The sequence below is a fragment of the Lithobates pipiens genome, unplaced genomic scaffold (genome assembly GCF_037356315.1).
Source record: "Lithobates pipiens isolate NorthernLeopardFrog02 unplaced genomic scaffold, aLitPip1_a1.2 Scaffold_19, whole genome shotgun sequence".
NCBI lineage: Eukaryota > Metazoa > Chordata > Amphibia > Anura > Ranidae > Lithobates > Lithobates pipiens.
Window position 1 is genome coordinate 590,244,125 of NW_027507764.1, and position 23,760 is coordinate 590,267,884.

Sequence of the window (23,760 nt, forward strand, 5' to 3'; positions counted from 1 at the left end):
GAGCACACATGGATGGTATGTGATGTTTTTACCTTTTTTTGTATTCTTCTTTCTTCAGATAGCCGACTAAGTTCCAGAATCATCTGTGATGGTGAAGACCACGGCTGTATACAAGGTGCGTCCTTCCTTTATGTCTAGGAGCCTCTTGCAAGTCTTCCAGCGTGTCCGGGCTGGTAGTAGCTCTGGTCTCTCCTGTGGACTCTGCTAGATCATCGCTGGGGTGGTTTGAGGCCTCCTCTTGCCCCTCCGGGAGGAGGTTACAGAAACCCCAGACACTTCTTGGAAAGGCTTGTCAGTGTGATGTGGTGGAGGTACCTTCTGTTTTCATGACCTCTGCTCTTCCTTCTTCAGATTGTGCACTAAGTCTCAGGATTTTCTCTGGCGGTGAAGACCACAGCTGGATACAAGGTGAGTTCTTTTTTATTTCTAGAAGCCTTGTGCAAGTCTTCCAGCGTGTCCGGGCTGACTGTAGCTCTGGTCACTCCTGTAGACTCTGCTAGATCATCGCTGGGGTGGTTTGAGGCTTCTTCCTGCCCCTCCGGGTGGAGGTTATAGAAACCCCACACACTTTTGTTGCACACATGGATGGTATGTGATGTGCTGGATGTACATGCTGCTTTACCTCCGTATTCTTTCTTCAGATAGCAGACTAGATCCCCAGGATCTTCTGTGATGGTGAAGACCACGGCTGGATACAAGGTGTGTCCTTCCTTTATTTCTAGGAGCATCGAAAAAGGTAAAAAAAAAAACGAAAAGGCGGACTTTACTTATACCAGGGAATCTACAACAAAATAAAAAAATAAATGTTTTATTGATTCGTGTTAAAGAGGAACTCCGGTCTCTGCCATTCTGAAGCTTTGGTCCAACCACTTTGCATATTTTATATACACCGTGATTCTGTACTTGCCAAATATACTTAAGAAATCAGACTCCGCTGAGTCTGGCTGCAGCCATTTTAACTGTGGGCAGCTGAAGCTGCTGCCTGTTCACTTCCAGGATTTACACAGAGGCAAGCCTCCAGTTCTGCAGCACTCATTGGCCCTCTTATGGCTCGTACCCCCTTCCTGGCAAGCTCTCACGAGAGTGAGGTGTACATGATATCCTAGGCTAATGAAAAGAGACAGGAAGTGGGCTGTATAAGGTATTTACTGGCAGGAAAAAAAAACATGTTTTACTATCCAAAGTTAAATCAACAACCAGGGCAGAAGATTTACTAGATGGAAAAAATGACTGAAGGTCCACTTTAGGATAACGGGATATAAAATCCATGGGATAACGCACATTCCTAGTGTAAAATCCTATTTCTTCATGATAGAAGTCACAGAACTTTTGAGCACGATAATCCAAATGGGTCAACGGTTCTCGCACAAGTGCTTCCTCAGGACCCTTTTCACATACTGCATCCTGAATTTTTTATAGCGCTCATATGTCTGTTCGGTGTTAAAAGAGAAGTATGGGCTTTTTTTTTGTGTTTTAAATCGTACTTACCCTAGGTCAGGGATGTGCAATTAGCGGACCTCCAGCTGTTGCAAAACTACAAGTCCCATGAGGCAAAGCAAGACTCTGAGAGCCACAAGCATGACACCCAGAGGCATGATGGGACTTGTAGTTTTGGAACACCTGGAGGTCCGCTAATTGCATATCCCTGCCCTAGGTGGATGCTGCATCTGTCCCCCGGCGTCTCTGCACTGAGAACCGAGCCACCGAACAGCACGGATACCTCTGTTCTCTCCCCTCCCCCGAGCATAGAGATGCTGCCTGTCAGTCAGCATCTCTCCTGCTCTGATCCTCCAAGGCTCATTGGAGCGATGAGCTGTGGGGGAAGCGGCCGTCTCAGTGGCTCGCTGAGACTGCCATCAGTCAAGGGTCAGCTGGCGGATCCAGACTTGAAGTCAGGATAACTCGGTGCCTCGACCAATGGCAGCGGAGAGGGGACTTCAGACCCGCTCTCTGCTGAAAATGGGTCACAGGAGTGCAAAACGAATTCTACTCCTGTGATCCAGAGTTCCAGCCCAGCCTAAAAAGCTCAGGAATTCCACCCTTCAGTATTGGGAAGTGGTTACCATATCCTTATAGAAAGCCTGGGTATTGCAACCCCCCTTGGGTAGGCTTTGGGCTGTCTGTGGTGGTGATCCATAATATGTATACTCACTGGAAGGCATTTTATGTGCATTTTCTATAACTTTTTCTATTACCATCCTCTTGGATACATTTTGGCAGATTTATATTTATTCCAATTAGGGGTGGGTGGGGGTCTTTGTAGGTAGCACCTTTTTTATAACACCTCGGTGGTTTGAGGTTGCACTACCTTTTTGGGTTGATGCTTTCCATCGATCTTTGCCTCTTGTGACTATTCCCGACGAAACATTGGCTGCCCCTTTTTTAGTCCCAAGTTTTTTTGCTTGACGCTGCCCCAGGCTCTTCTTTTAGGTGACATGTCGCTTCTTTATGAACATGTGAAAATAGTCCTGAGGAAGCACCCATGCGAAACTTGTTGACCTATTTGGATTATCTTCAAAAGTTCTGTGGTTTGTGACTTCTATCGTGAAGAAATATGATTGTACGCTAGAGATATGTTATCCCATGGCTTTTATATCCTGTGATTATATATATATATATATATATATATATATATATATATATATATATATATATATATATATATATATATATATATAATTTTTTTTTTTTTTTTTTTTTCTTGAATCAATAAAACCTTATTTGTTGTAGTTTCCCTGGTACCTGTAAAGTCGGCCTTTTCTTTCTTTGACCTTTTTTCTATGCTATTTATATACCCTGTTTCCCTGAAAATAAGACCTAGCGTGATTGTAGGTGAAGGCTGTAAAATAAGCCCTACCCTGTTTCCCTGAAAATAAGACCTACAAGGAATTTAGGGCTTATTTGGGGGGTAGGGCTTATATTGCAGCCATCACCGAAAAATCACGCTGGGTCTTATTTTCAGGGATACAGGGTAGGATTTGTTACTAATTTTGACAGCATTTATTTAAAGGAGCCTCGTGCAAGTCTTCCAGCGTGTCCGGGCTGACTGTAGCTCTGGTCACTCCTGTAGACTCTGCTAGATCATCCCTGGGGTGGTTTGAGGCCTCTTCCTGTATCTCTGGGAGGAGGTTATAGAAACCCCGGACACTTCTTTGTAGCACACATGGATGGTATGTGATGTACAATCTCTATTTTTTTTACCTTTTTTTTTGTTTTCTTTCTTCAGATAGCCGACTAAGTTCCAGAATCGCCTGTGATGGTGAAGACCACGGCTGGATACAAGGTGCGTCCTTCCTTTTACGTCTAGGAGCCTCTTGCAAGTCTTCCAGCGTGTCCGGGCTGGTAGTAGCTCTGGTCACTCCTGTGGACTGTGCTAGATCATCGCTGGGGTGGTTTGAGGCCTCCTCTTGCCCCTCCGGGAGGAGGTTATAGAAACCCCAGACACTTCTTGGAAAAGCTTGTCAGTGATATGTGATGAGGTGGAGGTACCTTCTGTTTCGTTACCTCTGCTTTTCTTTCTCCAGATTGTGGACTAAGTCCCAAGATCTTCTCTGGCGGTGAAGACCACAGCTGGATACAAGGTGAGTCCTTTTCATTTCTAGGAGCCTTGTGCAAGTCTTCCAGCGTGTCCGGGCTGACTGTAGCTCTGGTCACTCCTGTAGACTCTGCTAGATCATCGTTGGGGTGGTTTGAGGCTTCTTCCTGCCCCTCCGGGAGGAGGTTATAGAAACCCCGGACACTTTTGTTGCACACATGGGTGGTATGTGATGTGCTGGATGTGCATGCTGCTTTACCTTTTGTAATATTCTTTCTACAGATAGCGGACTATGTCCCAGGATCTTCTGTGATGGTGAAGGCTACAGCTGGATACAAGGTGCGTCCTTCCTTTTATTTCTAGGAGCATCGAAAAAGGTAAAAGAAAAAGGTGGCCTTTACTTGTACCAGGGAATCTACTATTCGTAAAAAACTGCTTTATTGATTCGTTTTAAGATCAGAGGATATAAAAGCCATTGAATAAAACACATTCCTTGTGTACAATCATATTTCTTCATGATCAGAGTCGCAGAACTTTTGAGCATGATAATCCGAATAGGTCGACGTGTTTCGCATGAGTGCTTCCTCAGGACCCTTTTCACATGCTGCATCCTGACTTTTTGTGGCGGTCATATGTCAGTTCAGTGTTAAGGAAGTCCACCCTTCAGTATTGCCAATTGGTTACCGTATGTTTATAGAAAGCCTGGGTGGTATTGCAATCCCCCTTGTGTAGGCTTTGGGTTTTCTATGGTGGTGATCCATAATATGTATTCCCACTAGAAGGAATTGTATGTGCATTTTTATATTATCATTCTCTTGAATACATTTTGGCAGATATATAATCAAATTGTGGGGGGCTTTGTAGATGGCACCATTTTTTATTTTTTTATAACATATCTTTAGGTTGAGGTCGCACTACCTTTTGGGGTTGATGCTTGCCTTTTCGATCTATAGATATATCCCTTTGCCTCTTGTGACTATTCCTGATGAAACATCGGCTGTCCTTTTTTATTTTTTATTTTTTCCTGGATGCCTCCCCTGGTTCTTCTTTTAGTTGACATGTCCCTTCTTTATGAACATGTGAAAATTGGTCCTGAGGAAGCACCAATGCGAAACTTGTTGACCTATTTGGATCATCTTTAAAAGTTCTGTGGTTTGTGACTTTTATCGTGAAGAAATATGATTGTACACTAGAGATATGTTTCATGTCTTTTTATATCCTGTGATTTTTAACATGAATCAATAAAACCTTATTTTATTATTTTCCCTGGTACATGTAAAGTCTGCTTTTTTCCTTTTTGACCTTTTTCTGTTTATATAGGATGCGGTACTCATTTTGGCAGCATTTATTTCTTGGAGCCTCGTGCAAGTCTTCCAGCGTGTCCGGGCTGACTGTAGCTCTGGTCTCTCCTGTGGACTCTGCTAGATCATCCCTGGGGTGGTTTGAGGCCTCTTCCTGTATCTCTGGGAGGAGGTTATAGAAACCCCGGACACTTTGTAATAAATATGGATGGTGTGTGACGTAGTGGACATATCTGCTGTGTCTTTACCTCTTTTTATTCTTCTTTCTTCAGATAGCGGACTAAGTCCCAAGATCTTCTGTGATGGTGAAGACAAGGTAAGTCCTTCCCTTATTTCTAGGAGCATCGAAAAAGGTAAAAAAAAAAGCGGACTTTACTTGTACCAGGGAATCTACAACTCGTAAAACTAATCAATAAAACATTTAAGATCGCAGGATATAAAAGCCATGGGATTACATACCTAGTGCACAATCATATTTCTTTAGAATGGCAGAACTTTTGAGCATGATGATAATCCAAATGGGTCAACGTGTTTCGCATGATCGCTTCCTCAGGACCCTTTTCACATGCTGCATCCTGTTTTGTTGAGGTCATTATATGTCAGTTCGGTGTTGAGGAAGTCCCCCCTTCAGTATTGTCAAGGTTACCATATCCTTTATAGAAAGCCTGGGTATTATTGCAGACCCCGCTTTGGGCTGCCTATTATGGACCACCATCATAAGTATTCCCACTAGAAGACATTTTATGTGCATTTTTCTATAACTTTTTATATTAACATTTTCTCTTGGATACATTTTGGGGGTTTTATATTCAAATTGTGGGGGGGCTTTGTAGGTGGCACCTTTTTTTCTAAAACATTGGTAGGTTGAGGTTGTACTACCTTTTTGGGTTGGTGTTTGCCTTTTGAGCTATAGATATAGCCCTTTTGCCTGTTGTGACTATTCCTGAAAAAACATTGGCTGGCCTTTTTTTTTAGTTCAAGTTTTGCTGGCCGCTATTGGACGCGCCTCCCCTGGTTCTTAGGTGACGTGTCACTTCTTTATGAACATGTGAAAAGCGTTCTGAGGCGGCACCCATGCGAAACATGTTGACCTATTTTGGATAATCTTGTTCAAATGTTCTGTGACTTATGAAGAAATATGATTGTACACTGGGGGTCTGTTATCCCATGGCTTTTATATCCTGTGATATATAAATAGTAAAAAAAAAAAAATCACTTGTATGTAATCAGTGTGTATAAAAATAAATTTATATATATATATATATATATATATATATATATATATATATATATATATATATATATATATATATATATATATATATATATATATATATATATATATATATATATATGGATTAAAAGGTGTTTAAAAAAAAAATATATTTTTTTTTTATATTTTTGTTTTTTAAACACCCTTTTAATCCTTAAAAATATAATATAAAAATACGTGTGTGTATATATAATGTACCGTATATACTCGAGTATAGGCCGACCCGAATATAAGCCGAGGCCCCCAATTTACCCCAAAAAAACTGGGAAACTTAATGACTCGTGTATAAGCCGAGGGTGAGACATGCCAGTCCATCCCTGTGTGTGTGTCCATCCATCCCTGTGTGTGTGTGTCCATCCATCCCTGTGTGTGTGTGTCCATCCATCCCTGTGTGTGTGTGTCCATCCATCCCTGTGTGTGTGTGTCCATCCATCCCTGTGTGTGTGTGTCCATCCATCCCTGTGTGTGTGTGTCCATCCATCCCTGTGTGTGTGTGTCCATCCATCCCTGTGTGTGTGTGTCCATCCATCCCTGTGTGTGTGTGTCCATCCATCCCTGTGTGTGTGTGTCCATCCATCCCTGTGTGTGTCCATCCATCCCTGTGTGTGTGTGTGTCCATCCATCCCTGTGTGTGTGTGTGTCCATCCATCCCTGTGTGTGTGTGTGTGTGTGTGTGTGTGTGTGTGTGTCCATCCATCCCTGTGTGTGTCCATCCATCCCTGTGTGTGTGTGTGTCCATCCATCCCTGTGTGTGTGTGTGTCCATCCATCCCTGTGTGTGTGTGTGTGTGTGTGTGTGTCCATCCATCCCTGTGTGTGTCCATCCATCCCTGTGTGTGTGTCCATCCATCCCTGTGTGTGTGTCCATCCATCCCTGTGTGTGTGTCCATCCATCCCTGTGTGTGTGTCCATCCATCCCTGTGTGTGTGTCCATCCATCCCTGTGTGTGTGTGTGTCCATCCATCCCTGTGTGTGTGTGTGTGTGTGTGTGTGTGTGTGTGTGTGTGTGTCCATCCATCCCTGTGTGTGTCCATCCATCCCTGTGTGTGTGTGTGTCCATCCATCCCTGTGTGTGTGTGTGTCCATCCATCCCTGTGTGTGTGTGTGTCCATCCATCCCTGTGTGTGTGTGTGTGTGTGTGTGTGTGTGTGTGTGTGTGTCCATCCATCCCTGTGTGTGTCCATCCATCCCTGTGTGTGTGTCCATCCATCCCTGTGTGTGTGTCCATCCATCCCTGTGTGTGTGTCCATCCATCCCTGTGTGTGTGTCCATCCATCCCTGTGTGTGTGTGTGTGTCCATCCATCCCTGTGTGTGTGTGTCCATCCATCCCTGTGTGTGTGTGTCCATCCATCCCTGTGTGTGTGTGTGTGTGTGTGTGTGTCCATCCATCCCTGTGTGTGTGTGTGTCCATCCATCCCTGTGTGTGTGTGTGTCCATCCATCCCTGTGTGTGTGTGTCCATCCATCCCTGTGTGTGTGTGTGTGTGTGTGTGTCCATCCATCCCTGTGTGTGTGTGTGTGTGTGTCCATCCATCCCTGTGTGTGTGTGTGTGTGTGTGTGTGTGTGTGTGTGTGTGTCCATCCATCCCTGTGTGTGTGTGTCCATCCATCCCTGTGTGTGTGTCCATCCATCCCTGTGTGTGTGTGTCCATCCATCCCTGTGTGTGTGTGTGTGTGTGTCCATCCATCCCTGTGTGTGTGTGTGTGTGTGTGTCCATCCATCCCTGTGTGTGTCCATCCATCCCTGTGTGTGTGTGTCCATCCATCCCTGTGTGTGTCCATCCATCCCTGTGTGTGTGTGTCCATCCATCCCTGTGTGTGTCCATCCATCCCTGTGTGTGTGTGTCCATCCCTGTGTGTCCGTGTCCATCCCTGTGTGTCCATCCCTCCATCCCTGTGTGTGTGTCCATCCATCCCTCCATCCCGTGCCGAGCCTCCGTCCTTCTGCCATGCCAGGATCGCCGCTCTTCGTCGGCGCCTCGGCGGCCATTCCTCTGTTCAAAAGCCGCGCCTCCGTCTGTGATAGGCAGAACACTCAATTTCCCAGCAGTCTGTGTTCCGCCTATCACGGACATCCTCTCATCCTCGTCCGTAGTATGAGGATGAGCGGATGTCCGTGATAGGCGGACCACTGACTGCTGGGAAATTGAGTGTTCCGCCTATCACAGACAGGGAGGCGCGGCTTTTGAATAGTAGAATGGCCGCCGTCTGTCTGGTCGACACGCTGATCGGGCAGGCAGACGGCGGTGACTCGAGTATAAGCCGAGGGGGGCACTTTCAGCCTAAAAAAAGGGGCTGAAAATCTCGGCTTATACTCGAGTATATACGGTATTTTATTTTATATGTGTGTTTTTATATTATATTTTTAAGGATTAAAAATAAAAATATAAAAACATTTTTTTAACACCTTTTAATCCTTAATATAAAAAAAACTAATATATAAAATATATATTTTTTTTATTTTATTTTTATAGTAAGGATTAAAAGGTGTTTAAAAATATTACAATTCTTTTTTTTTTTTACAAGGATTAAAAGGTGTTGGTTTCTTTTTTATTTTTATTTTTTTAAATGCCTTTTAATCCTTAAAAATGATATATATATATATATATATATATATATATATATATATATATATATATATATATATATATATATATATATATATTAGTGTGTGTGTATATAATTTTTTTTTTTAATGAATCAATAAAGCCTTATTTTAGTTTCCCTGGTACCTGTAAAGTTTGCTGTTTATTTTTTGGACCTTTTTCTATGCCATTATATTTAGGATGTGGTACTAATTTTGACAGCATTTATTTCAAGGAGCCTCGTGCAAGTCTTCCAGCGTGTCCGGGCTGACTGTAGCTCTGGTCTCTCCTGTGGACTCTGCTAGATCATCCCTGGGGTGGTTTGAGGCCTCTTCCTGTATCTCTGGGAGGAGGTTATAGAAACCCCGGACACTTCTTTGTAGCACACATGGATGGTATGTGATGTGTTGGATGTACATGCTGTTTTACCCTTTTTTGTATTCTTCTTTCTACAGCTAGCAGACTCGGTCCCAGGATCTTCTGTGACGCTGAAGACCACGGCTGGATACAAGGTGCGTCCTTCCTTTATTTCTAGGAGGCTTGTGCAAGTCTTCCAGCGTGTCCGGGCTGACTGTAGCTCTGGTCACTCCTGTGGACTCTGCTAGATCATCGCTGGGGTGGTTTGAGGCTTCTTCCTGCCCCTCCGGGAGGAGGTTATAGAAACCCCAGACACTTCTTTGTAACACGTGGATGCTACACTGTATTGTCAAAAGTATTGGGACACCTGCCTTTACGCACACATGAACTTCAATGGCGTCTTAGTCCGTAGGGTTCAATATTGAGTTGGCCCGCCCTTTGCAGCTATAATATAACCACTTCAGCTCTTATGGGAAGACTGTCCACAAGCAAGGTTTAGGAGTGTGTCTATGGGAATGTTTGACCGTTCTTCCAGAAGAGCATTTGTGAGGTCAGGCACTGATGCTGTACAAGAGAACCTGGCTTGCAGTCTGCGCTCTAATTATCTAAAAGGTGTTCTGTGGGGTTGAAGTCAGGACTCTGTGCAGTCCAGTCAAGTTCCTCCAACCCAAATGCGCTCGTCCATGTCTTTATGCCAAACTGTTCCCGGAAAGTTGGAAGAATGAAATTGTCCAAAATGTCATGATATGCTGACGCCTTAATTCCCTTCGCAGAAACGAAGGGGCCAAGACCAACCCCTGAAAAACAATCCCACAACATTATATATCCCCCCTCCACCTCTCCACCAAATGATTTGAACCAGTGCACAAAGCAAGGTCCATGATGACATTGAGCAAGTTTGGGGTGGAGGAACTAGACTGGCCTGCGCAGAGTCCTGACCTCAACCCCCATAGAACAGCTTTGGGATGAATTAGAGGGGAGACTGAGCCAGGTCTTCTCATTCAACATCAGTGCCTGACCTCACAAATGCTCTTCTGGAAGAATGGTCAAATATTCCCCATAGACACCCTCCTAAACCTTGTGGACGGCCTTCCCAGAAGAGTTGAAGCAAAGGGTGGGCCAACCCAATATTGAATCCTCCGGACTAAAACTGGGATGCCATTAACGTTAGCCACTTCACGCCCAAGGATGTCATATGTTGTCCTGGACTTTGGGGATATCTGATGATGGGTACAGCTACAGACATCATTCAGATATCATCATCTTTTTCAGCTGGCGCTTCCCTGCGTCGTCAGAACAATCATAGTGGCAGTTACACTGCAGAGTGCCAGAGCATCATGGGAAATGTAGTTCCAAAACATCTGGGGTGCCAAGGTTCGCCATCACTGCCCTAGGGTCTGTGTTAAAAAAAATGATATAGAGATCTCTATAATCTCTCTCTCTATAATCTCTCTCTCTCTCTCTCTCTCTCTCTTATTTTTATATATATATATATATATATCTCTCTCTCTCTCTAATCTAATCTCTCTCTAATCTCTCTCTCTCTAATCTCGCTCTCTCTCTCTCTAATCTCTCTAATCGCTCTCTCTCTATAATCTCGCTCGCTCTCTCTATAATCTCGCTCGCTCTCTCTATAATCGCTCTATAATCTCGCTCGCTCTATAAGCTCGCTCTATAATCTCGCTCGCTCTCTAATCTCTCTCTAATCGCTCTCTCTCTCTCTAATCTCGCTCTCTCTCTAATCTCGCTCTCTCTCTAATCTCGCTCTCTATAATCTCTCTCTAATCTCGCTCTCTCTCTCTAATCTCTCGCTCTCTCTCTCTAATCTCTCGCTCTCTCTCTCTAATCTCTCGCTCTCTCTCTCTCTCTCTCTCTCTAATCTCGCTCTCTCTCTAATCTCGCTCGCTCTCTCTAATCTCGCGCTCTCTCTCTCTCTCTCTAATCTCGCTCTCTAATCTCTCTCTCTAATCTCTCTCTCTCTCTATAATCTCGCTCTCTCTCTCTATAATCTCTCTAATCTCTCTCTCTATAATCTCTTTAATCTCTCTCTCTATAATCTCTCTCTAATCTCGCGCTCTCTCTAATCTCGCGCTCTCTCTAATCTCGCGCTCTCTCTCTCTCTCTAATCTCGCTCTCTAATCTCTCTCTCTAATCTCTCTCTCTCTCTATAATCTCGCTCTCTCTCTCTATAATCTCTCTAATCTCTCTCTCTATAATCTCTTTAATCTCTCTCTCTATAATCTCTCTCTAATCTCTCGCGCTCTCTCTCTCTCTCTCTAATCTCGCTCTCTAATCTCTCTCTCTAATCTCTCTCTCTCTCTCTAATCTCTCTCTCTCTATAATCTCTCTCTAATCTCTCTCTCTCTATAATCTCTCTATAAGCTCTCTCTCTCTCTATAATCTCTCTCTAATCTCTCTCTCTATAATCTCGCTCTCTCTCTATAATCTCGCTCTAATCTCTCTCTCTATAATCTCGCTCTAATCTCTCTCTCTATAATCTCGCTCGCTCTCTATAATCTCGCTCGCTCTCTATAATCTCGCTCGCTCTCTATAATCTCGCTCGCTCTCTATAATCTCGCTCGCTCTATAAGCTCGCTCGCTCTATAAGCTCGCTCGCTCTATAATCTCGCTCGCTCTATAATCTCGCTCGCTCTATAATCTCGCTCGCTCTATAATCTCGCTCGCTCTATAATCTCGCTCGCTCTGTCTATAATCTCGCTCGCTCTGTCTATAATCTCGCTCGCTCTCTCTATAATCTCGCTCGCTCTCTATAATCTCGCTCGCTCTCTAATCTCGCTCGCTCTCTCTATAATCTCTCTAATCTCTCTCTATAATCTCTCTAATCTCTCTCTATAATCTCGCTCGCTCTCTCTATAATCTCGCTCGCTCTCTCTATAATCTCGCTCGCTCTCTCTAATCTCTCTCTCTAGATAGATAGATAGATAATTATATATATATATATATATATATATATATATATATATATATATATATATATATATATATATATATATATATATATATATATATATATATATATATAATTATCTCACATATATCACACACACTTTATTTTAATTTAAAAAATTTTTTTTGAGGGTTCTGAGTATTTTTTTTTTTTTTTTCTAGGAAGAAAACAATGATTTCCTTTTGCATGTAGGAGAGAGGAGTGCCAGAATAGGCCCAATGTGGAAGTGGTTAATGTGTGTAAAGGCAGACGTCCCAATGCTTTTGGCAATATGGTGGACATACCTGCTGTGTCTTCTTCTTTTTTACCTTTTTGTGTATTCTTCTTTCTTCAGATAGCGGACTAAGTCCCCAGGATCTTCTGTGATGGTGAAGACCACGGCTGGATACAAGGTGCGTCCTTCCTTTATTTCTAGGATCCTCGCCCAAGTCTTCCAGCGTGTCCGGGCTGATCGTAGCTCTGGTCACTCCTGTGGACTCTGCTAGATCATCGCTGGGGTGGTTTGAGGCTTCTTCCTGCCCCTCCGGGAGGAGGTTATAGAAACCCCGGACACTTCTTAGTAAAGCATGTTGATGGTGTGTGATGTGGTGGACATTTTCTGTTTCTTTACCTTACCTGTCCTTTACATTCTAGAAACCTCCGACAAATATTCCCACCTCTGTATTATCCTCATGTCTGCTCTGACATGATTCCTGACTTTCTTTTTTTTTTTTTTTTTCTTCTTCTTTTATTCCAGTAAAGCTCATCAGCATTTGGACAAATTGATGTTCTTCATCCTCTGAAGCCTCGTTTGGGATAATTTTGCACTACGGTAAACCATATTTTGAGGCCACAATGGTGAAAAAAAGGCAGCTGTCTGTCGAAGACAGGCAGACCATTGTTGACCTTAAACGTGAAGGACTTTCCTGCAGGGAAATCGCCAAGAAAGTCCAAGTGTCTGTCAACGCCGTGTCCTACACCGTCAAGAGGCACTCCGAAACTGGAGGGAACTGGGACAGGAACCGGTCCGGCAGACCGAAGGCCACCACAAAAATGGAAGACAAGTTTCTGAGGGTCACCAGCAGGCGTAACGAGCAGCTCACGGCACAGCAGCTTCGAGAGCAGCTCAACCTCGGCCGGCGCAAGAAAGTCTCGCTTTCTACCGTGAACAGAAGACTTCATGCCGCGGGTTTGTCGAGTTTGGTGTCGGTAGGGAGGCCGTTACTGAAAGTTCAGATGAAGAAGAAGGAGCCGCCGTCACTGAAAGTTCAGAAGAAGAAAAAGAAGGTGGAGGAGCCGTTAGGAAAAGTTCAAATGAAGAAGAACAAGAAGAAGAAGCCATTACTGAAAGCTCAAGAGGAGGAGGAGGAGGAAGAAGAAGAAGAGGAGGAGGAGGAGCCCTTATTTAACGTTAAAGTGGTGGAGCTGGAGGATGACGACGAGGAGGAAGAGGAGGAGGAGGAGAAGCAGCTGGGACATGCTGTGCAGACTTGAAGGACAAATCCACCTTTGGTGCCCACCTGCTTGCTAAATAGGTTGAACTCTTATCTTCTAGTTCTGCCCACCTTGCTTGCCAGTCTGGCTGGTTTCCACCAATGAGAAAGCAGGTGCTTTGACAGATTTGGTGGGAGCAAAGCACAGAATGCTGGGACCTGTAGCAACGCAGGGCGCTTCTTACCTTTCCACTTTCCTGAAGGAGTCTGGATGGAGGCTTATCGCTGGTTTCTAGAATCCTGGACATATTGACCCTTTTGCTAAATAAATTAAGACAGAAAATCTTGGGGTTGGGGGGGGGGGTTATGTTGTTTTCTTTTGTTTTTGTAATAAAATTTTGCAAATAAATAATAGTCCTTCATAAATTTAGGCCAAAATGTATTTTACTGCATTTCTTTGGTGAAAATAACCCAAATCGGTGTATATTTAGTCTGTTTGTTTGAAAGCTTTACAGTACACAAACTATAGGATATACGCTATATACAGCAGGTAAAATAAGTATTGGACACGTCACCATTTTTCTAGGTAAATATATTGGTAAAGGTGATAATAACCATGAAATTTCCCCCACATGTCGGTAATAACCAATCCATACATGCAAAGAAACCAAAACAAACCGTTCAGAAATGGGCTCTGTGGACCTCTTCTATGATCTCTGATCTTTAGTTCTTTCCATTGGTTTCAAGTCAGTGATTGGCTGGGGCGTTCTAGCCGCTTTATTTTCTCTAGTCTGAGAGATGACTGGTCCACCTGACAGGAAACACAATCAACATACGAGGTTAAAAGGCCCCTCCCTTCCCCCTGCAACTCCGTTCTTGATTGTGTTTCCTGGCAGCGAAGTTTGTTGGTGTTTTTATTTTTATTTTTTTGTTTTTTTTACAGACCTGAAGCTAGTAGCAGATGGTCTGCGGGTCCAGCCAGGGCCTAGTCCCTTCTCAGGGGGCCCACAAACGTCTGGGAGAGAGGTTCTTCCCCGGCAAGGAGCCTCCCGGGTACAGAGGGTAATCCCGGAACACCTGTGAGCACGTACCTCATGCCTTTACCTTCCACCCAGTCAGGCAGGGGTGCATGAGTCTAGGCCACTGACTGGGTAGAGGGTGTTGGCCCAGCGGGGCTGGGCAGGGCTGTTGGATAGGAGGAAATTCCATCCTGTAATGAACGCTGTAACACTCCTGTGTTAGGAGTAAGCGTTCCGGCAGGGTGGAGCAAGATGGCACCGTTTCCCGGGGAAGTCACTTCTAGTCTACGCCAAAATGGCGGAACTGGGCAACGCTAGAGGCCAAATCCCCCATCTGATGGTGGTTCTCCAACAAAATGGTGCTGATCACCGACGTCTGAGAAGCAGACACCACAAGACTCCAGAGAGACAGGCAGAGGCCCTCATGGCTTTCTCTTCTCTGGCCTTCCGGATTGCCCCATGGTACGGAGCCAGCAGGGAGCTGTTATGGAAAGAGAGGACAGTCGTACCCTTAGCCCAGGAAGAAGCCACAGCTGGTGAGTCCTCTTCCGTTTGGAAGGTGGTGGGGTAAGAGGGGTCTCGCACTATTGGGGGAGGTGCACGGCAGAAAGGCATTACAGACCATTTAAGTTGGTGTTCTGTCTTTTTGTCTCCTCCTTGGAACCTAGCCGCTCTGCTCAAGGGGTTCACAAGGCTAGGGGTAAACCCCCCCCCCCCCCCCCAACGAAAAGCTCCCACAAGTCCATGTTAAACCGTTTTGTTATAGGTGCATACATAACTTGTGAGGTTTCCTTACTCAACAGTTTATGAAGGACTTCCTTGCAGTTCAGCCTGAGATGCTCTCTACCCTCCAATCTCTCAAGACAGTTAATGGCGCCTAAGGAAAGGCCGAGGACGAATGACAGAGAAATCCTGTCCTCTAGAGAAGGTATTTCAGACAGGGGTCAGAAAGCCTTGCAGAGACCCCCATCCTCTCACTTTGGGAGTTGAGGAGTTCGAGGACCTGGAGGAGTCAGAGGAAGATTTGTTAGAGGCGGGGGGAAAACGCAAACTCTGATAGCCAGGATAGTGACAGTCCTAGAGCTAGTAGCCACCTCTTTCCTTTGGAGGACATGGGGCAGTTACTGGGAGCAATCTCTCTGAGGATATCCCAGAACCTCCGGTACAGCAGACTGCCCGGGATAAGATGTACAGGGACCTAGGTAAACCTCAGTCCAGGGTATTCCCAGTTCAATAGGCCCTAAAGGAGGTGATATTGAGAGAGTGGAAAGATCCGGAAAGAAAGGTTTTTAAACTCAAAACTTGGAAGAGAAGGTTTCCCTTTGGGGAGGAATAAGAGCCAAAGTTTTTCAAGACCCCCCCCTCCCCCCCAAGTTAGACACAGGTCTCTAAGAAATCTGACTTGTCTTTTGAGGACTCGGGTAACTTAAAAGACCAGACGGACAGAAGGGCTGAGACGCTGATGCGAAGAGCGTGGGATGCCAATGCGGCAGCCATGGCTCCTGCCTTGGCATCAGTATACGTGGAAAGAAATGTGGATGCATGGTTAGGCAGGCTCTCCGACCATGTTTCTAGAGGGCGTGATTCTAAGGAAGTCACAGATTCTCTAGAAATAATAGGTAAGGCTGTGGCCTATTTAACAGATACAGCAGTGGAATCTGTCAGAAACACGGCTAAATCTGTGGCCCTCCTTAACTCCGCAAGAAGGGCCGTCTGGATCAAGTCATGGGAAGTGAACCATATGTCTAGATTAGGGATGAGCTCAGGTGTGTTCCCATGGTCCACGTGCAAAGCCCGCCAGGAAGTTGGTGCATCGCTAATCGCGGGCAGTGAGATTTCCCGATCTCTGCATCTGCGCATCCGGGCAAAGGCAGTGCCTGTGCTTAGCGCTGCTCCGACCTTCTGGCAGGCTCCGCACGTAGACCATGCAAACACGCCTGAGCTCATCCTTAGTCTAGATCACGTCTATGCGGATTGCCTTTTGAGGGTTCCCAACTTTTTGGACCTTGCTTGGATCAGGTCCTGTAACGGTTAGCAGAAAAAGGAAAAAGGTTCCTGGTAAAAGCCAAAAAGAGAGGCGCAGAAAGTTTTTTTCCGTCTCCCCTCTAACCAGGGTCAATTCAAAGCCAAAAAGGATGCGAATAGTAGGCAGGGGAAGAGAGAGAGCACACAAAAAGGTAGCCTGCTCTTTTCTGGACCTAAAGATACCACCAAGCAGACTAAGTGACGTCAGGGTGGGGGGGGGGGGGGGCTGCCTCGTTTTGTCCCTCGGTGGAGCAAGATCTCCGAAAGCCCCTATATCTTGCAGATCTTGATATCGTCTGGAACTTCTCCCCTCCCCCAAAACTTTTTTCTGACCCGTCTCCCCAAAGAGACTTCAAGGGCAGCAGGGCTGTTGGATAGCTCTGCAGGGATTGGTGTTCTAGGAAGGGATCGTTCCTGTTCCACAGGAAGAGCTTTACCAGGGATTTTACTCCCATGATTTTTGTCGTCCAAAAACCATCAGGGAAATTTCGCCTTATATTAAACTTCAGGAAGCTGAACAGGTTTTTGTGGCAAAAGAGCTTCAGGATGGACAGAGTATTTGCACAGTGCGCAGGCATCTATTAAAAGATGCCTTTTTAGCCAGGATAGATCTGAGGGATGCTTGCCTTCATATTCCGATTGCCCGGGAGCACCAATCCCTGCTAAGATTCGCAGTCCTTACGAGCAAGGGGCTTCAACATTGGCAATTCCCGAGCTCTTCCCTTTTGGATTAACTGCAGCCCAAGGATCTTCACAAAGGTCCTGGCAGAGGTTGTAGCTACAGCTACAGGGTGTGTCCCTTATACCCTACCTAGATGACCTTTTGGTATACGGACAGTCTCTAGAACAGGTGGCACCATCCCAAATAAAGGTTTTCCTGTGATATCTGGTGGATACAGGAGCTCAAACTGTTTCTTCCAGAGGAAAAAACGGTTAAAAGTGGTTACAGCAGTTTCCTCTTTCAAGGAACCCAGGGATTGCTCTCGCAGGCATATCATAAGAGTATTAGGTTTGATGACCTTGTGTATTCCAGTGGTCCCCTGGGCTCAGCACCATTCCAGGGAGCTGCAGTTCTTCCTTCTATCCTCCTGGGACCAAAAGAGGGAGTCATTGGCTGAAAAGGTGTCCATTCCAAGAAGAGTAAGGGCCTCCCTAGATTGGTGGCTGGATCAGGACAGGCTCACGTTGGGTCGGCCTTGGGACCAGTGGAATCCCACAAGAATCACTACCGATGCAAGCACTTGGGGTTGGGGCACTCACTTGGGAGACCCCTTCCCAGGCGGGGGCTTCCTCCAACCAGAGGGAGGTCTTGGTGGTGGGCCAAGCGTTAAAAGCCTTCAGAGACAGGATTCAGGGGTTAGAGGTCCAAGTCCTGTCGGACAATGTGACAACTGTCTCTTACCTAAATTGTCAGGGCCACCAGATCCAGGAAGCTACTGAATCTAACCCTGAATATTTTAAATTGGGCCGAAGAAAACCTTCACTCCATATCGGCGGTTCACATAAGAGGAACCGCCAATGTGGTGGCAGATAAGCCGACAACCCATCCTCCAGGGATAATGTGAGTTAAATCAGGAGGTCTTTCTCCAGATAGGTCAGAGGTTCAGGATTCCGGACATAGATCTTTTCTGCCCACAGAGGGAACAAAAAGGTGGATTGTTTTTTCTTGCTCAACAGAGAAGGGGGATCTCAGGGAGTGGATGCTCTGTCTCAGGACTGGGACTTCCATCGAACATACGTTTTCCCTCCACTAGTCTTAATACCATAGGTCCTACAAAAGTTGGCCTGCTCAGAATGCAGACTGATCCTGATAGCCCCATGGTGGCCAAAGAGGATGTGGTTTGCTACTCAAAAAAATGGTCGCTTTCCCCTCCGTTCCGTCTTCCAGCCAGACGAGATCTTCTCCTACAAGGACCAGTCCTCCACCACGACTCTGGGTTCTTCTATCTGACGGCATGGTTCTTGAGAAGGAGATCCTCAGAGGCAAGGGTTGCTCTGATTTGGTAATTGAGACCCTCTTGGGCAGCAGGAAGCTGGTCACCAGGAGGATCTAGTCTAAGGTTTGGAATCGCTTTTCACATCAGTGCCGGGATAAGGAGGTGTCTTACCCTTCGGTACCAGTGGTGCTGGAATTCTTACAAGCAGGATTGGATCAGGGGATTACACCGAACACCCTGAGGGTACAGATAGCGGCCTTATCTGTATTTTATGACCAGAGGCTCGCACTAGAGCCTCTGATTAAGAGATTTGTACTGGCAAGAGAGAGGTTAACCCCTGTCAGGATGAATGTATTCCCTCCATGGAATCTAACGCTGGTTTTGGAGGCGCTGACGAAAGTGCCTTTTCGAACCAGCGCAGGAGGTTTCGGTTAAGTTTTTGACGCTTAAGTTAGCCTTTTTACTGGCCATAACCTTGGCCAGAAGGGTGAGCGACCTACAGGCCCTGTCAGTTAAGGAGCCTTTTTTGTTGATACTAGAGGATAGATTGGTTCTAAGACAAGACCCATTATATCTTCCCAAGGTCACATAAGTTTAAGTCTAAGTTTAATAGATCTCGGGAGATCCTCCTTCTGTGATAATCCAAAAAATGAGAAGGAGAAGAAATTTAATTTATTAGATGTCAGGAAATGTCTGTTGACATACTTGGATAGAGTGAAGGACCACAGAAATTTGAATCACCTTTTGGTCTTATTTAGCGGCCCTAGAAATGGAGAGCAGGCATCTAAATCTACTGTGGCTAGGTGGATTAGGCAGACAATACCATTGGCCTATGAACAGGCGGGTTCTCCAGTACCAGTGGACCTTAAAGCCCACTCAACGAGATCCTTGGTGGCCTCTTGGGCAGAGAGAGCTGGGGCCTCAATAGAACAGGTCTGCCGCACAGCCACTTGGGTCGAAGCAGGATACCTTTTTGAAACTTTACGGAGTGGAACTGCTATCGCCTCAGGATCTGACGTTTTGGAAGAAAGGTCTTAACAAGCGGTGGTCCCGCCCTAAGGTAAGGCCTCAAACTCCTTGTCCATCCTCTCAGGTTATGCCGTCCTCTAAGATCACTAGAAAAAATTGACAGTTACTTACCGATTAACTGTTTTTCTAGGATATCTTCCAGGACGGCAGGCCTACTTCCCACCCATGTTTTGATATAAGTACTACGGGAAGAGTTTCTCTCTGTCACCCGGATAACCTATTACTTTGGGAGAACTGAGGCGCAGGGGGAAGGGAGGGGCCTTTTAACCTCGTATGTTGATTGTGTTTCCTGTCAGGTGGACCAGTCATCTCTCGGGTTATGCCGTCCTGGAAGATATCCTAGAAAAACAGTTATCAGTAAGTAACTGTCAATTTTCAGCTGGCGATTCCCTGTGCCGTAAAAAAAACAATCATAGTGGGAGTTGAGCTGCTTGACCGTTCTTGCAGGCGACGCGAGGGGCCGTCCTCTTTTGCTTCTACCTAGCCCAAGACCTCCTCTGTGTAACTCTAAACAAACAAAAAATTAAGCATCGCCTATGGAGATTTTTAAGTACCAAAGTTTGGCGCCATTCCACAAGTGTGCAAAATTTTAAAGCTTGACATGTCAGGTATCGATTTACTCGACATCATCTTTCACATTATACAAAAAAATTGGGCTAATTTTTTTATTTTATTTTTTTTAACGCAAGGAATTCCTGCGCAGATACGGTGTGACATAAAAAGTTGCAACGACTGCCATTTTATTCCCTAGGGTCTCTGCTAAAATATATATATATATATATATATATATATATATATATATATATATATAAAATGTTTGGGGGTTCTGAGTATTTTTCTAGGAAGAAAACAATGATTTTTTTTTTCCATGTAGGAAAGAGGAGTGCCAGAATAGGTCCAGTGTGGAAGTGGTTAATGTGTGTGTAAAGGTAGATGTCCCAATACTTTTGGAAATCTAGTGTACATGGTGGGACATACCTGCTGTGTCATTTTTACCTTTTTTTGTATTCTTCTTTCTTCAGATAGCGGACTAAGTCCCCAGGATCTTCTGTGATATTGAAGACCACGGCTGGATACAAGGTGCGTCCTTCCTTTATTTCTAGGATCCTCGCAAGTCTTCCAGCGTGTCCGGGCTGACTGTAGCTCTGGTCACTCCTGTGGACTCTGCTAGATCATCGCTGGGGTGGTTTGAGGCCCCTTCTTGCAGAAACCCTGAACACTTCTTAGTAAAGCATGTTGATGGTGTGTGATGTGGTGGACATTTTCTGTTTCTTTACCTTACCCGTCCTTTACATTCTAGAAACCTCCGACAAATATTCCCACCTCTGTATTATCCTCATGTCTGCTCTGACATGCTGCCTGTCTTTCTTCTTTTTTTTTTTTTCTTTTATTCCAGTAAAGCTCATCAGCATTTGGACAATTTGATGTTCTTCATCCTCTGAAGCCTCGTTTTGGACAATTTTGCACTACGGTAAACCATATTTTGCGGCCACAATGGTGAAAAAAAGGCAGCTGACAGTCGAAGACAGGCAGACCATTGTTGACCTTAAACGTGAAGGACTTTCCTGCAGGGAAATCGCCAAGAAAGTCCAGGTGTCTGTAAACGCCGTGTCCTACACCGTCAAGAGGCACTCCGAAACTGGAGGGAACTGGGACAGGAACCGCTCCGGCAGACCGAAGGCCACCACAAAAATGGAAGACAAGTTTCTGAGGGTCACCAGCAGGCGTAACGAGCAGCTCACGGCACAGCAGCTTCGAGAGCAGCTCAACCTCGGCCGGCGCAAGAAAGTCTCGCTTTCTACTGTGAAAAGAAGGCTTCATGCCGCAGGTTTGTCGAGTTTGGTGTCAGTAGGGAGGCCGTTACTGAAAGTTCAGATGAAGAAGAAGAAGGAGCCGCCGTAACAGAAAGTTCAGAAGAAGAAAAAGAAGGTGGAGGAGCCGTTACTGAAAGTTCAAATGAAGAAGAAGTCATTACTGAAAACTCAGGAGGAGGAGGAGGAAGAAGAAGAGGAGGAGCCGTTATTCAACATTCAAGTGGTGGAGTTGGAGGAGGAGGAGGAGAAGGAGAAGCAGCTGGGACATGCTGTGGCCACAACAAAAATGGAAGACAAGTTTCTGAGGGTCACCAGCAGGCGTAACGAGCAGCTCACGGCACAGCAGCTTCGAGAGCAGCTCAACCTCGGCCAACGTAAGCAAGTCTCGCTTTCTACCGTGAAAAGAAGGCTTCATGCCGCGGGTTTGTCGAGTTGGGTGTCAGTAGGGAAGCCATTACTGAAAGTTCAGATGAAGAAGAAGGAGGAGGAGGAGCCGCTGCTGAAAGTTCAAAAGAAGAAGAAGGTGGAGGAGCCGTTACTGAAAGTTCAAATGAAGAAGAAGAAGTCGTTACTGAAAACTCAGGAGGAGGAGGAGGAAGAAGAAGAGGAGGAGCCGTTATTCAACATTCAAGTGGTGGAGTTGGAGGAGGAGGAGGAGAAGGAGAAGCAGCTGGGACATGCTGTGGCCACAACAAAAATGGAAGACAAGTTTCTGAGGGTCACCAGCAGGCGTAACGAGCAGCTCACGGCACAGCAGCTTCGAGAGCAGCTCAACCTCGGCCAACGTAAGCAAGTCTCGCTTTCTACCGTGAAAAGAAGGCTTCATGCCGCGGGTTTGTCGAGTTGGGTGTCAGTAGGGAAGCCATTACTGAAAGTTCAGATGAAGAAGAAGGAGGAGGAGGAGCCGCTGCTGAAAGTTCAAAAGAAGAAGAAGGTGGAGGAGCCGTTACTGAAAGTTCAAATGAAGAAGAAGAAGTCGTTACTGAAAACTCAGGAGGAGGAGGAGGAAGAAGAAGAGGAGGAGCCGTTATTCAACATTCAAGTGGTGGAGTTGGAGGAGGAGGAGAAGCAGCTGGGACATGCTGTGGCCACAACAAAAATGGAAGACAAGTTTCTGAGGGTCACCAGCAGGCGTAACGAGCAGCTCACGGCACAGCAGCTTCGAGAGCAGCTCAACCTCGGCCAACGTAAGCAAGTCTCGCTTTCTACTGTGAAAAGAAGGCTTAATGCCGCGGGTTTGTCGAGTTGGGTGTCAGTAGGGAAGCCATTACTGAAAGTTCAGATGAAGAAGAGGAGGAGCCGCTGCTGAAAGTTCAAATGAAGAAGAAGAAGAAGCCATTACGGAAAGTTCAAGAGGAGGAGGAGGAGCCGTTCCTCAAAGTTCAAGTGGTGGAGTTGGAGGAGGAGGAGAAGAAGGAGCAGGGACATTCTGTGCAGACTTGAAGGACAAATGCACCTTTGGTGCCCACCTGCTTGCTAAATAGGTTGAACTCTTATCTTCTAGTTCTGCCCACCTTGCTTGCCAGTTTGGCTGGTTTTCAACCAATGAGAAAGCAGGTGCTTTGACAGATTTGGTGGGAGCAAAGCACAGAATGCTGGGACCTGTAGCTTTGTAGGAACGCAGGGCGCTTCTTACATTTCCACTTTCCTGAAGGAGTCTGGATGGAGGCTCAACGCTGGTTTCTAGAATCCTGGACATATTGACCCTTTTGCTAAATAAATAAAAAAAGGCAGAAAATCTTAGGGGAGGAGAAGACGTGTTTTTCTTTGTGTTTGTTATAAAATTTTGCAAATAAATAATAGTCCTTCATAAATTTAGGCCAAAATGAATTTTATTACATTTCTTTGGTGAAAATAACCCCGAATCGGTGTATATTATTTAGTCTGTTTTGAAAGATTTACAGTACAAAGTATGGGATATACCGTATATACAGCGGGTAAAATAAGTATTGAACGCGTCAACGTTTTTTCTAGGTAAATCTATTGGTAAAGGTGATATTGACATGAAATGTTCCCCCACATGTCGGTAACCACCCATCCAATCCATACATACAAAGACGTCAAAACAAATGGGTTCAGAAATGAAGTTCTGTGTAAATAAAATGGAAGGACACCGAGAAAAAGTGTTGAACCCCCTCACTGAAGTGTATTTAATACTTGGTACAAAATCCTTTGTTGGTGATGACGGCTCCAAGACGCCGCCTCCTGTATGGAGAAACGAGTCGCATGCGTTGCTCAGGTGCGATTTTTGGCCCCATTCTTCCACACAAACGGTCTTCACATCTTGAAGGCTCCGTGGACCTCTTCTATGAACGCTGATCTTTTTAGTTCTTTCCATAGATTTTCTATTGGATTCAAGTCAAGTGATTGGCTGAGCCGTTCTACCAGCTTTATTCTTTGAAACCAATTGAGAGTTTCCTTGGCTTTGTGTGTTTTGGGATGATTGTCCTCCTGAGATATCCGCCCTCGTTCCATCTTCATCATCCTGGTAGATGGCAGCAGATTT

General features: G+C 45.3%; 2 protein-coding genes and 8 non-coding genes across 10 annotated transcripts; all 10 read left to right on the forward strand.

Annotated features, from left to right (window-relative positions):
* The first annotated feature begins 8 nt into the window (after window positions 1-8).
* Window positions 9-13,780, forward strand: LOC143998130 (uncharacterized). Its single transcript, XM_077493872.1, has 10 exons — window positions 9-15; window positions 59-115; window positions 352-408; window positions 3,227-3,283; window positions 3,525-3,581; window positions 3,818-3,874; window positions 5,109-5,152; window positions 9,149-9,205; window positions 12,353-12,410; window positions 12,755-13,780. Exons 1-9 carry the CDS (start codon window positions 9-11, stop codon window positions 12,362-12,364), a joined length of 405 nt encoding a protein of 134 aa, XP_077349998.1. The 3' UTR covers window positions 12,365-12,410; window positions 12,755-13,780.
* Window positions 146-278, forward strand: LOC143999856 (small nucleolar RNA SNORA9). Its single transcript, XR_013278175.1, has one exon. It is a non-coding gene; the product is annotated as a small nucleolar RNA SNORA9 (small nucleolar RNA).
* LOC143999857 (small nucleolar RNA SNORA9) lies at window positions 438-570 on the forward strand. Its single transcript, XR_013278176.1, has one exon. It is a non-coding gene; the product is annotated as a small nucleolar RNA SNORA9 (small nucleolar RNA).
* Window positions 3,018-3,150, forward strand: LOC143999854 (small nucleolar RNA SNORA9). The gene has a single exon (XR_013278173.1). It is a non-coding gene; the product is annotated as a small nucleolar RNA SNORA9 (small nucleolar RNA).
* On the forward strand, window positions 3,315-3,447 carry LOC143999850 (small nucleolar RNA SNORA9). The gene has a single exon (XR_013278169.1). It is a non-coding gene; the product is annotated as a small nucleolar RNA SNORA9 (small nucleolar RNA).
* LOC143999852 (small nucleolar RNA SNORA9) lies at window positions 3,610-3,742 on the forward strand. The gene has a single exon (XR_013278171.1). It is a non-coding gene; the product is annotated as a small nucleolar RNA SNORA9 (small nucleolar RNA).
* LOC143999858 (small nucleolar RNA SNORA9) lies at window positions 4,898-5,030 on the forward strand. The gene has a single exon (XR_013278177.1). It is a non-coding gene; the product is annotated as a small nucleolar RNA SNORA9 (small nucleolar RNA).
* On the forward strand, window positions 8,936-9,068 carry LOC143999861 (small nucleolar RNA SNORA9). Its single transcript, XR_013278178.1, has one exon. It is a non-coding gene; the product is annotated as a small nucleolar RNA SNORA9 (small nucleolar RNA).
* On the forward strand, window positions 9,236-9,368 carry LOC143999853 (small nucleolar RNA SNORA9). The gene has a single exon (XR_013278172.1). It is a non-coding gene; the product is annotated as a small nucleolar RNA SNORA9 (small nucleolar RNA).
* Window positions 13,781-20,336: 6,556 nt separating the features above from the next.
* LOC143997770 (uncharacterized) lies at window positions 20,337-23,107 on the forward strand. Its single transcript, XM_077493561.1, has 2 exons — window positions 20,337-20,520; window positions 20,837-23,107. Exon 2 carries the CDS (start codon window positions 21,397-21,399, stop codon window positions 22,561-22,563), a length of 1,167 nt encoding a protein of 388 aa, XP_077349687.1. The 5' UTR covers window positions 20,337-20,520; window positions 20,837-21,396; the 3' UTR covers window positions 22,564-23,107.
* Window positions 23,108-23,760: the final 653 nt, after the last annotated feature.

What these genes read in the sequence shown, in the direction of transcription:
- LOC143997770 (XM_077493561.1), top strand. Translation starts at nt 21,397, where the DNA reads ATGAAGAAGAAGTCATTACTGAAAACTCAGGAGGAGGAGGAGGAAGAA.
- LOC143998130 (XM_077493872.1), top strand. An exon ending in AGACCACGGCTGGATACAAG is followed by an intron (nt 3,284 to 3,524) that starts GTGCGTCCTTCC and finishes TTCTTTCTCCAG; the next exon opens with ATTGTGGACTAAGTCCCAAG. An exon ending in AGGCTACAGCTGGATACAAG is followed by an intron (nt 3,875 to 5,108) that starts GTGCGTCCTTCC and finishes TTCTTTCTTCAG; the next exon opens with ATAGCGGACTAAGTCCCAAG.